General features: G+C 52.3%; 5 protein-coding genes across 5 annotated transcripts; 3 read left to right on the top strand and 2 right to left on the bottom strand.

Annotated features, from left to right (window-relative positions):
- Positions 1 to 94: 94 nt before the first annotated feature.
- Positions 95 to 2,778, top strand: BO72DRAFT_465842 (uncharacterized protein; the record flags this gene model as incomplete). Its single annotated transcript, XM_040946738.1, has 5 exons — positions 95 to 118; positions 374 to 572; positions 649 to 1,222; positions 1,280 to 1,899; positions 1,967 to 2,778. 5 exons carry the CDS (start codon positions 95 to 97, stop codon positions 2,776 to 2,778), a joined length of 2,229 nt encoding a protein of 742 aa, XP_040804935.1.
- Positions 2,779 to 4,323: 1,545 nt separating this feature from the next.
- Positions 4,324 to 6,487, bottom strand: BO72DRAFT_422047 (FAD-binding oxidoreductase). The gene is made up of 5 exons (XM_040942797.1): positions 6,173 to 6,487; positions 5,682 to 6,111; positions 5,127 to 5,616; positions 4,834 to 5,054; positions 4,324 to 4,750 (listed from the first exon to the last, which is right to left on the bottom strand). Exons 1-5 carry the CDS (start codon positions 6,245 to 6,247, stop codon positions 4,470 to 4,472), a joined length of 1,497 nt encoding a protein of 498 aa, XP_040804934.1. The 5' UTR covers positions 6,248 to 6,487; the 3' UTR covers positions 4,324 to 4,469.
- Positions 6,488 to 7,454: 967 nt separating this feature from the next.
- BO72DRAFT_422045 (uncharacterized protein) lies at positions 7,455 to 9,335 on the top strand. The gene is made up of 7 exons (XM_040942796.1): positions 7,455 to 8,015; positions 8,068 to 8,087; positions 8,147 to 8,180; positions 8,245 to 8,318; positions 8,372 to 8,748; positions 8,815 to 8,910; positions 8,980 to 9,335. The coding sequence occupies exons 1-7, from the start codon at positions 7,832 to 7,834 to the stop codon at positions 9,314 to 9,316; spliced, it is 1,122 nt and encodes a 373-aa protein (XP_040804933.1). The 5' UTR covers positions 7,455 to 7,831; the 3' UTR covers positions 9,317 to 9,335.
- Positions 9,336 to 9,485: 150 nt separating this feature from the next.
- BO72DRAFT_524872 (uncharacterized protein) lies at positions 9,486 to 10,554 on the bottom strand (the record flags this gene model as incomplete). The annotated part of the gene is made up of 4 exons (XM_040949917.1): positions 10,501 to 10,554; positions 10,063 to 10,404; positions 9,924 to 9,995; positions 9,486 to 9,851 (listed from the first exon to the last, which is right to left on the bottom strand). Exons 1-4 carry the CDS (start codon positions 10,513 to 10,515, stop codon positions 9,486 to 9,488), a joined length of 795 nt encoding a protein of 264 aa, XP_040804932.1. The 5' UTR covers positions 10,516 to 10,554.
- A 1,995-nt stretch (positions 10,555 to 12,549) lies between these two features.
- BO72DRAFT_524871 (uncharacterized protein) lies at positions 12,550 to 13,525 on the top strand (the record flags this gene model as incomplete). The annotated part of the gene is made up of 3 exons (XM_040949916.1): positions 12,550 to 12,827; positions 12,899 to 13,337; positions 13,434 to 13,525. The coding sequence occupies exons 1-3, from the start codon at positions 12,678 to 12,680 to the stop codon at positions 13,523 to 13,525; spliced, it is 681 nt and encodes a 226-aa protein (XP_040804931.1). The 5' UTR covers positions 12,550 to 12,677.
- Between the last annotated feature and the right edge of the window lie 118 nt (positions 13,526 to 13,643).

Genomic DNA, 13,643 nt, shown 5'->3' with positions numbered 1-13,643 from the left:
CACAGTCGCGACCTTCTTCCAATCTTCTCTTCCTCGGCCCACCTTGTTTTTCTCGAATGCTGCAGCTCAACAACCGTCTTCGCTTCCATTCGGCATGCGATCCCGCACAGGCTGGTATGTGATCCATTTTCATCATACTGCACCTTGCACGCCCAATACACCATTGGTTCTACCCTTCACTACTATTATATATATATTTGCTCTTCTATCGGCTAGATTCAGGATTGTTAGACTAACTGCGACGGGGGTTTTTTTCCTTCTTCAGCTTAACGTGTCGCACTCGGAAACTCAAATGTAAGCTCACATCACGCCAAGGCGATTCCATCTTCTGGCGCAAACACTAAGAGCTTTCCGATAATCAGGCGACGAGCAGAAACCGGAGTGCTCGCAATGTCGCAAAGGTGCGAGGGAGTGTCGCCCTAGCGAAGGGATCGTTTTCCGCCACCAGCAGAATGCCTCCATGAACAAAAGCGCCGAAGAAAATCCCAATGGTCGAGGTAGCCTAAAAGGCTTTTATTCATACAAGAACACGTTTGATGAGGACAGTGTCTGGCTGGATATCCCGAAGCATGGTAAGAGAACCATGCGGAACAGAGAGGGACCGCTTTGCGCCTAGCAACAACTTGTCTGATGGTTATTGTTTTCTAGTCATTTTCGTCGATAATTCCGATCCTTATGCTGAAGACCTCGAAGCGGCCCTAGGCGAGTCTGAAGCCGCTATCCTAGCAGCGAACTCTCAGAATCGCGCCTGGTCGCAGCGCACGCCGTCCGCCGATGCCGAAAACAACGGCCTGGAAGCTCTCTCCACTGTGGCAGCCCATGACCGCCTGTCGTATAATCCGTTGAGCGTCGAGCAACAGTCCCTCCTAGCCGTTGATGCTGCCTCTCCTTATACCACTCTATCGGCTACAGCATCGTCTGGTCCGTCGCCCATTCAGTTGCGCAGTGTGCTAGCCCCTCAGCTGTCGCCTCCTCTTTCAATCACCTCCAATCATACCAACAGTAATAATAATATCAACTTCCTCCTTAATCCATCACAAGCTCGTTCGCCGCCTGTGGATTCCAACATGCATCATGCCCTGGAGCGTAGGAGCTCTTCATTGACCGCCAGGTCAGCAGTGTCACGAGGCTCAAATACGGAACACAAGTCACATATGCCTGCCGAGACAGACAGGGAGGTCGCACTCTTGTTGCGACATTTTTCAGAAGTACCAGGACTCTGGTAGGTGTCCGAAAACTCTTGTTACACCGGAAAGAAGAACATACTGATAATGCACAGGATGGACCTTTTTGATGTTGGAACTTACTTTGCCTCTTATATTCCTGTGAGGGCGCTCCGGAATCCTCTTCTGAAATATGCTGCATGCGCATATGCAGCGAAACAGCTCGGGCGAGTCAAGGTAGAACAGGTGCCGACAAGTGGAACTTATCTCAAGCAAAGCGCGAGCCACGTAGACTGGTCCTGGAGAGGTGCGAAGTATTATGAGAAAGCTATCCAGCTCCTCATGAAGGAGCTTCAACCGGATAAAGGTCCCCCACCTTTGAGTACCCCAGAGGCCTTCGGTCAATGGCAGGCTGCTGAATTATGCGAGGAGAGTGACAACCCTCGCAAACGCCGGCGCCGGTATTCTGAGAGTCGGTTTTCGAAGGGCGTGCACTCGGACGAGATCCTCGCCGCGACGGCCATATTATCTGTATATGAATTGCTCGATGCTACTGGTCCGGCGTGGAACCGTCATTTGAGTGGCGTAAAATCGTTGTTAGATGTGGCCGAAGTGGGGATGATGCCGGTCGAACAGCGCCCTGAATCTGTATTACAACACAGCAAAAGGCCTGGTCTGTCGACGGCGCGGAGAGCAACATTCTGGAATTTTGCCCGACAAGATTATCTGGCTGCCTGTAAGTCAGTCCCTCAAGTAGCTTCAGGCTCCAACTTGCAGACCACTAATCTCTGTTCTGCAAATAGTCATCAATGAGAGCCAGACGAGGTTGAATACCGATGACTTGGTTCTGTGGACGGAAGCAGGCTTGCAGATCGACAGTCAGGGCTTTGTCCGATCGAGCAACACAAACGCCTCCGGCTATCTCGACGGAGACGACGTGATCAAAGAGGACATGATTTGCAACGGCCTGGTTTGGATCCTGTCCAAGATCGTCAATTTCATAAGTGCCGGTGACAAAGTGCAAGTGAATCATCCCAGCTCACTGAACACCGGACCTTTAGGCTTGTCGCAACAGGCGCTGTTGGAGCGATGGATACGACTTGAGGCCGAGCTCGATGCATGGTACAACGGGCTACCAGATATCTTCCAGCCTTGTGCCAGGACTGAGCCATTAGCAAAAGACGGTGAAAAGGCGGACACTGGAGCATTGTCTGAAATCTGGTACAGCATCCCCATGTGCTCGTCAGCTATGCAGCATTATCACATGGCACGGATTCTGCTCCTGATAAACAAGCCACACGCGTCGACTAGCCGCCGAAGCACCATCACGGATAGACTCAACTCATATCGATCCATTGAAAATGACATTCGTTTTCATAGCCGGGAGATTGTGGGCATTGCCATGGCCTGCCCGACTGGCTCAGTCCGCATCAATTCACTCCAGCCGTTGTTCGTTAGCGGTCAGTGTCTCATTGATGCTGCTGAAAGACGCGCAGTCCTGCACCTCTTGCAGGGAATAGAAACCGAGCTTGGCTGGGCAACCGACTATCGTGTGAATCAACTGCTCCGAGAATGGGGCTGGCAGGACAACGAGGAAGCGGCCATGCCATCCTAGACGACAAGAGGTCAAGCCTCTGGCGTCTTACGAGGCCCATTCGCCCCGGGTCATGTATATATGTCCACTAACGCCTGAAGCTCCTGTGAAAGGGGTGAAGAGGCATTGCATCACGTTCTTGACGATTCTCTTGTTCAGTACTTCTTGCATAATTGTTTAGCTGTGTTTTCGAGCGACCTTGATTTTCTCGAAGTGATACCAGCGTGTTTCGGTTGTTGATGATATCATAGCATTTGCATACACACGTCGCATTCATGATAGATGGTCACGAAAGGAGTCAGGAGGAATCCTGTTGTTAATGAAGCATTTAGTTGTTACTTGTTAAAATATAATTGCTCATAATGGAAGGATCCACAAGAGTTTTCGCTTCAGCATCTGGAGTCAGTGAAAAGTTTGTAGGTGTAGCAAGAGGTCGGAAAACAACTCAGTCCTCGAGGAACATCGTCCGGTGAGAAATCCGAGGGAAAAGAATGTAGCGAAGAGAGCGGCAGAACAGCCAGAAACAGAATCGAAAAGATGAGTTGAAAAAGCAGCGCAGATTTATACCGCAAGCCTGCAGGATAGACTTGAGGGGGTTGAAGAAGAAACTCGAGGAGTGAGTTTGAAGATCAGAGGAGGAGGAGAGGGGGGGGGTGGGGGAAAGAAAAGAGGAGGGGATTTTCATCAGAACTGGTTCTTCCCCAGTTTTTCCTCATAGTTACTCCCTCCTAGTCCTCTCGGCTGAGTTGCCTGCCACTTCCGAATCGGGAAAGCCTACACACACCCGGACGGATTGGAAAATGCACGGGCCTTTTGCGGCCCGGGGCAGTTTGCCCAGTTGATGCTTCGGTGGGAGAGCCTGGGAGGAGGAAAGAGGCTTGTTTGCGCCCTGACGCTGGGCCCTTGGCTTGCGGGAGGGTCTCGGGGTCTTAGCCTTTTTGATATGAGAGCTTTGCAGTGCAGGGCCGGTTTACCTCGTTAATAATGAGCAGCTGGATGGATGGATATGGCTGCAGACACTAATTACCATCTGATTCTTGCTTGCTCATTCAATCTTCTTGTTTTGTTCTTCTTGTCCGGTTTTTTTTTTTTTTTTTTTTTTTGCTATGATGAAAGACGGATGATCGTCGACGGTCCCAATGGCAACAATGGCAACTTTACTAAAATTCTCCCCGATTTCAGTTTCCGCTCACTGCACTAAAGATGGAAAGGAAGTGCGGAAGGTTAGGCGACCAATCCGCGTCGGCGTTCGGGCCGGGTACTGACTCTTAGTGCTAACCGTAAGTTACTCACTGCACCCGGGTGACTACTGGTAGGCATAGATAGTCAGCTTGCGGTCCTTGGCTTTCCACCCCTAGGCCTTTTTCTTGTCGCTTTTACCCTATCCTACCTTGCGCATCACTTGGTACAGTACTTCGTACTACAGCTACAGATACTCACTCGGGGGAGCGAATGATGGATCTTTGGTCAAAGTCTCTGAGGTGGGGTTGATTTGTATGCCCCCCCCCCCCCCCCCCCCCCTTCTCCCCGGCCCGCGTCTTTCTTTCTGGAGCTAGCTCTATATACATTCTAAATTCTGCATTCTGCTTTGTTGATCGCGTTGTACACTTGTGTTTGCTCAAAGCTTAATAACAGAATCACTTTTTTCTTCTGTTACATATTACAGTTTGTGAAGGAGCCGGGCGGTAGAATCATGTGCTGCACTGTCCCGCTCAGACCACCACCTCACTGACCTTGAATCCACCGGGGACCTGGGTCTGGAAGACGCCGTGAGGGTCATACTTCTTGGCCACCTGGACGATGAACTGGACGTTCTCCTCGCCGTACCCGCTCAGCGGGCTCTGGGACTGGTCCGCGTAGTTGAGGTAGATGTACTCGTTGGCCGCGCCGATCGACTGGGCGTGGGCGTCGAGGTCGGTCAGCGCGGCGCGGCCCAGGCGCGTGAAGAGCGCGTCGTCTCTTGCGTCGTCCCAGGAGTAGTCATAGAGGACCTCTGCTCGATTTCTCTTTTAGTAATTTGTGGAGGGTCTTTTGGTGGGGGCTCGGACTTGGGGGGTTAGGGGAGGGGTTGCTTACGGACGAGGTTCTCATCGAACCGCTCCAGACCAAGTACGTTGCCGCCCTGGGCCGCGGTGTGCTCCCAGAACAGCTTCGGCCAGGGCTGGACGATGGTGTCCATGGACCAGGACTCGCTTTGGGCCTCGGCCTTGGCCTTCTCGATGTTCTCGTTGTGCAGCGCGATAGCCTTGCGGAGGACTTCAGCGTCGTTGCGGTAGGTGCCGGTTGTGAAGATATCGCTGGATTCTGTCAGGGACACGTTTTCTTTGTGACTGGGGAAGAGGGGGGGGGGGGGGGGAGGGGGAGCTTACCGATATCCCTCCGCCTGGACCAGTTCTTGGGTGAGGTTGTAGATGGTGGCGAATCGCATCGTGTCGGTCGTGTTCTTGATGACAACAAACTCGTCGAAAGCAGCCGGATACGCGACGGGCTTCGTGTATTCCAGCGCATCGGCGATGATGTTCTGTCCCGTCGTCGAGCTGTACTCCCACATACCGATCCACGACGCGTAGGGGTCGTTGTGGATGTTGTCTACGAAGTTCACGGCGGCGGAGATCTGCTGCTCGGTCGTGGAGTTGTCGTACACCACCAAGCCGCCCCACAGTCCATCGTGAGGAAGGGTCTTGAGGTCGTACTTGGTGACGATGCCGAAGTTGATCGACCCGCCCTTCAGGGCCTTGTACAGATCAGGGTTGCTCGTTCGGTTGGCATCGACGATTGAGCCGTTCGCGAGAACCACCTCGAAGTTCTCGACGTTGTCGCATGCGAAGCCCACGCGCGCCGTGTAGAAGGTGTTTCCACCTTTGGATGTGAAGTTAGATGTGGCTTGCTAGATGGGTGTGGGTGGGTAGCTTGCATGTACATACCTCCGATCAGGAATCCACCGACGCCCACGGGTCCGCCACGGCCACCGGGCACGGTCACTCCGTAAGGATCAAGGGCCTTGTATACTGCCTGCCACCGTGAGCCGGGCAGGATGGATGCCACGCCCTTGTCTGCATGGTATGTCGTGCTGTTCATCATCGAGAGGTCAATGGTGACACCCTGCTCGATGTCTGCTGCACCGGCCCACGTAGTGTGGCCGCCACTGCGCACTGCAAACTTGCATTGCGATTCACCTGCCTGCACCAGAGTCGAGACGGCAAGCGAAACATCATCTGCGGTGTGTGGCTGGACAATGCACGAGGGGCGTAGCTGAGCATTCACAGCGAAATAAGATGTCACGGACTCATTGTAGGCCACACTGTTGGGGAAGGTAACATGGTCCCGGAGGGAGGTGGCTTGAAGTGCGGAACACTGGGAAGCCTGAGCATTAGCTGTGCTTGCGCTTTGATGTACCAATTGTTAGACAACTTACACAGGCGGTGGTATTTGACCCAGAGGCTTCGGGTAAGAAGCCGAGAAGGGGTGCTAATGCGGTAGAGGCCTTCATTGTGAATCTCGATTGACAGTCGCTTGACGATTCTCGCTCTCGCCCTCTTAGCGGCTCACTGCCTCTTATAGTTGAACACAAGCCTGCCGGCTATTGTTCGGCTGCGATAGCAATCGGCTTCCATGGCCATTTGAGGAGCTACTCCGAGCAAGCACCTATTCTGTATGAGGTCGAGTGGTACGATGCTAGGACTAGCCACGACGAGGTATGCGCTAAGGTTTGATTGCAATTTCATTGTGCGGAGCACGAAGGTTAGGTACTCTGTAGGCCAGGAGCACTCCCGATCAGTGCTTGTAGTAACATGCCGATCGATGCAAGCCGCCAATAGTAGGTAGATGGATGGAGCAGGAATGGTGCACAACAGACTGAGCAAGCAGCAGAGTCGGTGGAGCCTCTTGGATGAAATGCGGGATTTCTTGCCCAAGCGAGAGATCATTAATTTGTGAGAGCTTTAGTTGAAAGACCAAACATCCCGGCCTGGTTGTCAGGCCTGATGGGAGACTGTGCCAGAAAGTCTGATCTCGCAATTCGTAACAATGGATGGCTGGCTTGTGGTCTCTCAATCCGCGGGCCGCCTGTCCGTAAGCCCCCAAGTGGGACTCCCGGGGTGGCTTTAGTGGGTACTGGCTCCTCGGATGGAGTACCGCAATAAGCTTGTGAATTGGTTTCGAATGTGGAGTTTAAGGCGGAGGCAACGTAAAGCAACAAGGAATGGGCCAGGAGAGCGAAGGGCTAATGTGACCGGTCACAACTGGGAGGAGGCACAGAGAGGTGTCGTCCAGCCCCGGTCACGGTTATTGGTATCAATCTGCTCAGTATGATACCAGCCCGATGATGCGAAGACAGTGTCTTGAAGGTTGTCTCATTGTTAGATGACAAGGTGATCTGGTTAAAGACATGATATTAGCTTTGACTTCTTTCAATGTGCGGAATCGGGAATAATACTCCAAAGAGAAACGGGGATTTAGCCTCGGAGATCTTTCTCTCAACAATAAAGACACAAATGAATGTGTAGAAGCGATGAAGTAAGAGAAAAAGGCGAGACATCTCCTAAGTCTCCTAAATGTCGAGATCCCTGTCTGGTGTCATGGACTAAAAGAGACTATGGCCGCTAAGCGGGATCGTCCATCAACGGCGGCTCGTGCTGTCTCCAGATCCGCTCCACCTCCATCTATTCTGGCGCCATATGATCCTAGCACCAGGGTGGAGCTTGTCTCGATCTAAGGCTCCCCCTGTGTCTGTTACCCTAGACGAGCTACGGTCATTAGTCGGTCGCTCAGAAATACCCGGAAGACCCGATTTCGGACCTGCTTCAAAGCCCGATCATATCCCTGGCCAACTAAATCCTTAGATCTGCATTCGCAACGAAAGGAGCGACTAGTCGCAGGTTCAAGGATTCGAAGCAACGCGTTCCTTTTTTCCCGTCTCGAGACTTATACCATTTATCCAGGCTGTGCCACCATGACAGGCTGGAAGCGTGCTCGATTTTGAGGCAATGTCCATCGTCCCACAGTGTCAGCAATTCGGAGAACAGCATGACACCGAGTAGTGAATGATAGCCGGGATCTGTCCAACATACGCAATATGGCCAATGTCACAGCGGCTGAGCCTCCGCCAGGACAGACGTACGACTTCGACTACTCCAATCCTCACTTATACAGGGCCAATGTGGCGATTATCGCCGTCGGTCTGACCCTGAGTACAAGCTGTCTCGCTGTGCGAGTATTTACTAAGGCACAGTTGCTGCACAAGTTCGGATGGGACGACGGTATGTCTTGGTGGTGAGCCGAGTGGGTTGGATGGAGACTGACTATAAACAGGATCGATCATTCTGGCCTGGGTAGGCAAACGCATCACAATGCAAAGCAATGCCTTCTGCTAATCTGGCACCAAATACAGCTGTTCGCCTTAGGAACTCAGGCATGCTCACTTTGTACGTCTACCATCGTACCAACCCAGTGTCCGTCCCCTCTCTAATCAACAATCTCTTTCCACAGACGGCTACCGTCACGGAGGCATGGGCCTTCACATCTGGAATCTTTCTCCAGCAATATATGAATCATACATCAAGGTTACTATTCGCCCCTCTATGGACCCCCACAGCTATCTCATACCACCACGCAGGTCGTCCTCACAGCAGCCATCATCTACGTCCCAGCGCTTGCACTCGCTAAGATAAGCCTGATCATTCTTTACTACCGCATCCTATGTCAAGAACGCTACCAGCAATGGGCGTTATCCACTCTCGCTTTCATCGTCAGCAGATACAGCGTAGCCCTGATCTTCGCATTCATTTTCGGCTGTCACCCCATCCAGAAGGCATGGAGTCCAGGACTCACGGGCTACTGCATCGACCAGTACGCACTTTACGTCGCCACCGCAGTGTTGAATATCATCACAGACGTTGCATTGATTCTATTTCCAGTCCCCACAGTCATAGGTTTGAACATGCCAACGATACAGAAGATAGGGTTGCTCTTCATGTTCATGGTTGGTTGCGCGTGAGTCATTTCATTCTGATGCCATTTCCTAGGTTTTGAGAGACGACAAACTGACCCAATTGGCAGAACCTTGGTGACCGGGGTCATTCGTTTGATAACCCTTATCCCTTTCCTTAACTCTAGCGATCCGACCTATAGCATCGGCTGGCCGGACTTGTGGATGTAAGCTCAATCCCTCCCACGATGTCTTGACCAAGTCGGATCCATCGCTAACCTCCCAGCAATATATAGTAATATCGAAGCCAACTTCATCATCATCTGCCCCTGCTTACCGTTCATTCGTCATCTCCTCCGTCGTTATGCGCCCCGCCTGATCGGCGAGCATAGCAGTCTCGCGCGTCGCTACATGCAGAACTACACCTACAATTATACCCGGGAAAGCACGCGGGCACGACGGAAAGAAGGACTCACCCAGTTGCAGGACGAGATCGAACTCGCCGAGAACGGCAACGTGCGGATTGTGAAAGAGATCCAGTGGGAGATCACGACGGAGGTGACGACTGCTGTTCACGGGCATGAATCCGAGGGGGAGATGAACCGGCATAGTGCCCTCTTCAGGGGAGACTAGTAGGAAGCTCGCTCTGTATATACGACCTTCTGGAAGAAATAAAGAATCATGTCGAACTTCTGCTCACAGACAGAACCAAGGCTCAAAAGAACAAGAGAATGAACCAGAAAAAAGCCCGCATAAATGCCCCAAGCAATGCTCAAGCGAGGGAGCAATCACCAACCCAGCCCTAGACAGCCCGGTACATCTTCGACAATTTGTCCACCCGGCCTCTCGCTTGCCGCAGCTCTTTCGCGCAGACCCGGTGATGGTCCTTGGCCTTCCGGAACGCCTTTTCGGCAGCCACTAAAGCCGCCTTCGCCGCCTCGGCCGCGGTTTGGCACGACTTCAGCCGCCCTTTCTCTTCCTCGATATCGATGGACAGCTCGGCGCGCCGCAGCTTCTGGCCCGGGGTGAGGTTGTGCGGTTCTCTCTCCTCCTCGTCGTTCTCATCTTCATTTTCTGTCTTCTTTCCCTGGTGTCGCTGCCGCTGCTGCTGCTCCTGGAATAGATCGTTCGGCACGTTGTAGCCACGGTCTAGAAGCTCTTCGCGCATCTAAGTTTTTTTTCTTCGTCGGTGTTGATCTCAGGGCCTTCCATACCAGGGCAAGGTGATTATCAAACTTACCTTGAGGCGCTCGTCGGCTCTGATCAACTCCGTCGCCGTAGCCGGGTGCGTAGGCACAGCCGGACTCAGGTCCTGGGGGAAACCGATATATCAGCAATCTGCAGAGAGCCTCACTGCCGGCTGGGTGTTTGTTCCATACCTTGGTCTTCTGTTTCGAAGGGCTGGCTGCGGAAAGGGGCTGAGACCAGGGTGGAGGTGTAACAGGTACCGATACGGTAGGGTGAAGAGCCACTGGTTGGGGGGCAGTAGTCTTAGTTGTAGCAGACGGAGGAACTGCAGACTGAGACGGAGCGAGGGGGTCGTAGGAATTCTGGTGGCTATGGCTATTTTCTGTCTTCATTTCGCGGTCCACTATGCGGAAAGAAGGAGAACGAAGTTGGCGTTTGCGTTGGGGGTGCGACGAGTTCCACCCAGATGGTTTCTGGACTCCGGTCGGTGAAGGCCCGAGCCCGGAACCGGAGGACTTGGGGGGTTTCTTCTGCTGGATGTGTTAGCGTGTGTTGGTCTTGGTCTTGGTTGGGATGATGGGTTTGGCTGTTGAGGCTCGAGGTGGTTGCCGGACTAGGTGTGTGCTTACGCTGTCTGGGGACATAGGGATTGAGTTTTAGTTCATTTTCCTACTTGGTGCAGCAAGAGGGGGACTTACTGGAGTTTGTCATGACGTTTGAAATGTTGACGATGCAGCGGGGTCCGGGTTGGAGAGGTGGTGATGGAAAGGATGGTGATGGGGGTGAGAGACTCGAGATGTGGAAGGTAAGGTCTAGCTGGATTCATGGTTGTAGGCAGTTTTGTCCTTCACAAGGAGTTGCTTGAAACATACGTGTTATTCACCTTCTAGGCAGTGGTCTGTTTACACTTATCCCCAGCCTCAGTGAACAACGTGCCTGATCATGTTTTACAATGAAATGTCTCAATTCACTGCCGTGCGGATACTACTACCGCTCACTTACAACAGTAGGATTTCAGGTTCGGTGAAGTCAATAGAGTCTCGAAGCTCATTGGGAATCTGAGCACAACTTACTGCCAGCCTACACGAGAATATACCCCTACCTTCCAGCAAGAAAGTAAAATAGATATAAACGCAAGACCTCATCATCCCAGAGATGTACGTTAACCAACATCACTCAGTCCAGTACACTTAGACAGCAACATATTCCATTTCTAGATGAGTCTCATAGTGTAAAAGCCACAGATCCAGCCAACATGCAAAGCATCCAGACCACCCAACAACACCAGCAATAGAGGAACCCGGGCCACCACCCCTGATAAATGCCATGATCTCCGGGTAAACACCACACTAGAGCTTGGGAAGTCCAGGGCCCGTTCTCTGCCGCACCTCTATTTCACGACAAATGTGCGCCAGGAGATTTCTGAAGCTGTGCATTTCCTCAAGATCGGTCCTGCTGCGATGTCCGCGTGCCCAATCGGCTTCAAGATCGGACAGCATGGCCTCGACGACTGCCTTGAGTTCGATGAGCCTGCGTGCCTCATCAATATCCAGCACTGCTGATCTAGCTATACTTTCTAAATGGAGCACTTACTGAAGTATCATGAAGGGGTTACGGCGGGGTGGCATCTTGGGGTACAGGATTCAGGGTATCAGATTCGGTGGGTGCGTTTCTGAAGTTCTTGGTCTAGGTTTATAAGTTAGACAGCCTGTATGTGAAGTTTTCAAGACAAATCTGGATGAGGTTCACCCTGTATTCAGGGCATAGGATCAAGTGACAGGTTGAGGTAAACTGTACTCACTAGTAGAAGTGGTTAGTCTTGTGTCTCACACCATACAGTAAGAGAGACGCTTACCTATGAAGGTGACGATGAAAAAGACGATGATCGTTGTGACGGTAATCACAATTAGCATCATGGTAGGAACATAGATGGGGTATGAAGTGGAAGAGAAGGAAGGGAAAGAGGAAGAAGAAGAGAAAGAGGGAGAAGAGAAAGAGGCAGATGTTGGCTGGGCTGGCTTCAGCTACATACGATGCAAACTGGCTCTCATTCACTGGCTGCCTAATACCCATTTCGAGAGACATGGCTACTACTTCGAGATCTACTTCAAAAACGGGCTGGTTCTTTGTTATCGAAGCGAAGCTTGTCGTTCCTCAATCATCAATGTGTCTTCATATCCATCATCGTGTCGCAGGTTCTATCTATGTAGATATGCTTTCTCCTCACCCCTCTATGTCAATATCTTCACTTTTCGCTCAAGACTATCTGGTTCACAGCCAGGATATTGTCTGTGCATATACACAAGCTACTAGAGGCAGCATAGCCCACCATCTGGCAGGAAGTAAAGCCTAGAGCATCGAGAACGACCCTGACAGAAGGTTCGTCTATTCGACATAACATGACCCTGCAGTGTGAATGACTACAACCACTCTCGACGTACATGCCCAAAATTCCTTTGAACAAAAGTGGAAGAAAATCTTAGTCTCGTCAGCAATTTACACTCCCCTGCCACGCCTGTTGGTCAGCTACCGCAACCCATCACTGGTATCAATGATGCCTTTCATCCGGACAACACTATGTCATACGCGGACTGCATATACAGGGGCAAGCTGCTCAGTCAAAACAGGGCAACCGCTACCCATCCTCCTACCTTCCACCATCTCCCCAAATACTAACACTGCCTGACAGCTAGTCATCCCGATACTACCACAAGATATACTACAACCAATACCACCAACATTGCAACTCCCCTCCCACACACGGAACACCCATCCAACCCCCAACAACCAAACCAACACCATCATTATGTCCAACCCCCACTACAGCAATTACTACGCCCAACCCCAACCCAATTACTACAGCCAGCAAACCAGCGCCTCCGACCCGCAAAACCATGCAGGATATAATTTCCCAGGACAGAGCCAACCTGACCAGCAATACCAGCAACAGCCCGCAGTAAGTAGCCAAACCCCCATAGCACGCACACCAAAAAAAGGCAGCCCAGTATGCTGAACCCCCCGATCCAGCATACCTACACCCCGCAATCCAACCCCCCTTACCCCAATAACAACTCCCCATACATCCACCGAGCAAATATCCCTCTCACCATGACCGGAGGCCAAGTAACCGCCTACTCCGAGCCCAACACGCCCTACACAGAGTATCGGGACAACAACGCACCGTATACCCATCCCTCGCAACCCCAATTGCAAATGCTCCAAGGCGAAAGCGCTTCGTATTACGCTCCGCAGGGGTGTCCACCTCCCCCTCCTCCTCCTCCTCCTCCACCACCACCAGCCCCTTCAAACCCCTCAGCTACAGGCCCAGCCCCAACAACCGAAAAAGGACTAGCAAGCACCGTCACCGGTGCAGCAGCCGGTGGGATTCTGGGCCGCAAGTTCGGGGGTGGGTTTCTCGGCACGGCGGGAGGGGCGTTGGCCGGGGCGGCGGGGATGAAGTTCGCGAGTAAGATGTAGGTTCTTATCTCTATCCCTCTCTGAGGATCTGGGGATCGGCCTCGGGCGTACGCTGACACTTCTCTGCAGACGCAAAAGGATGAAGACGAAGAAGCACCGTCGCGGTGGGCGGCATCGAAGCTGCTCGGAGTCGAGTTCGTCGAGCTCGTCGAGTTCGAGTTCGAGTTCGAGTTCTAGCTCGTCGAATGGTAGTGATTAGTTCACCGAGACTGGTATAGAGGTATCGAGGTGGCTCGTGGGTGGAGGGAGATTGGGTACCGGGGAGCGGGTATGTTCTTGAGGCCCAGTCGAGGTA

The sequence above is a fragment of the Aspergillus fijiensis genome (assembly GCF_003184825.1).
Source record: "Aspergillus fijiensis CBS 313.89 unplaced genomic scaffold BO72scaffold_7, whole genome shotgun sequence".
Taxonomy (NCBI): domain Eukaryota; kingdom Fungi; phylum Ascomycota; class Eurotiomycetes; order Eurotiales; family Aspergillaceae; genus Aspergillus; species Aspergillus fijiensis.
Note: the sequence above shows the minus strand (reverse complement) of the source record. Positions and strands in the feature narration are given on the sequence as shown.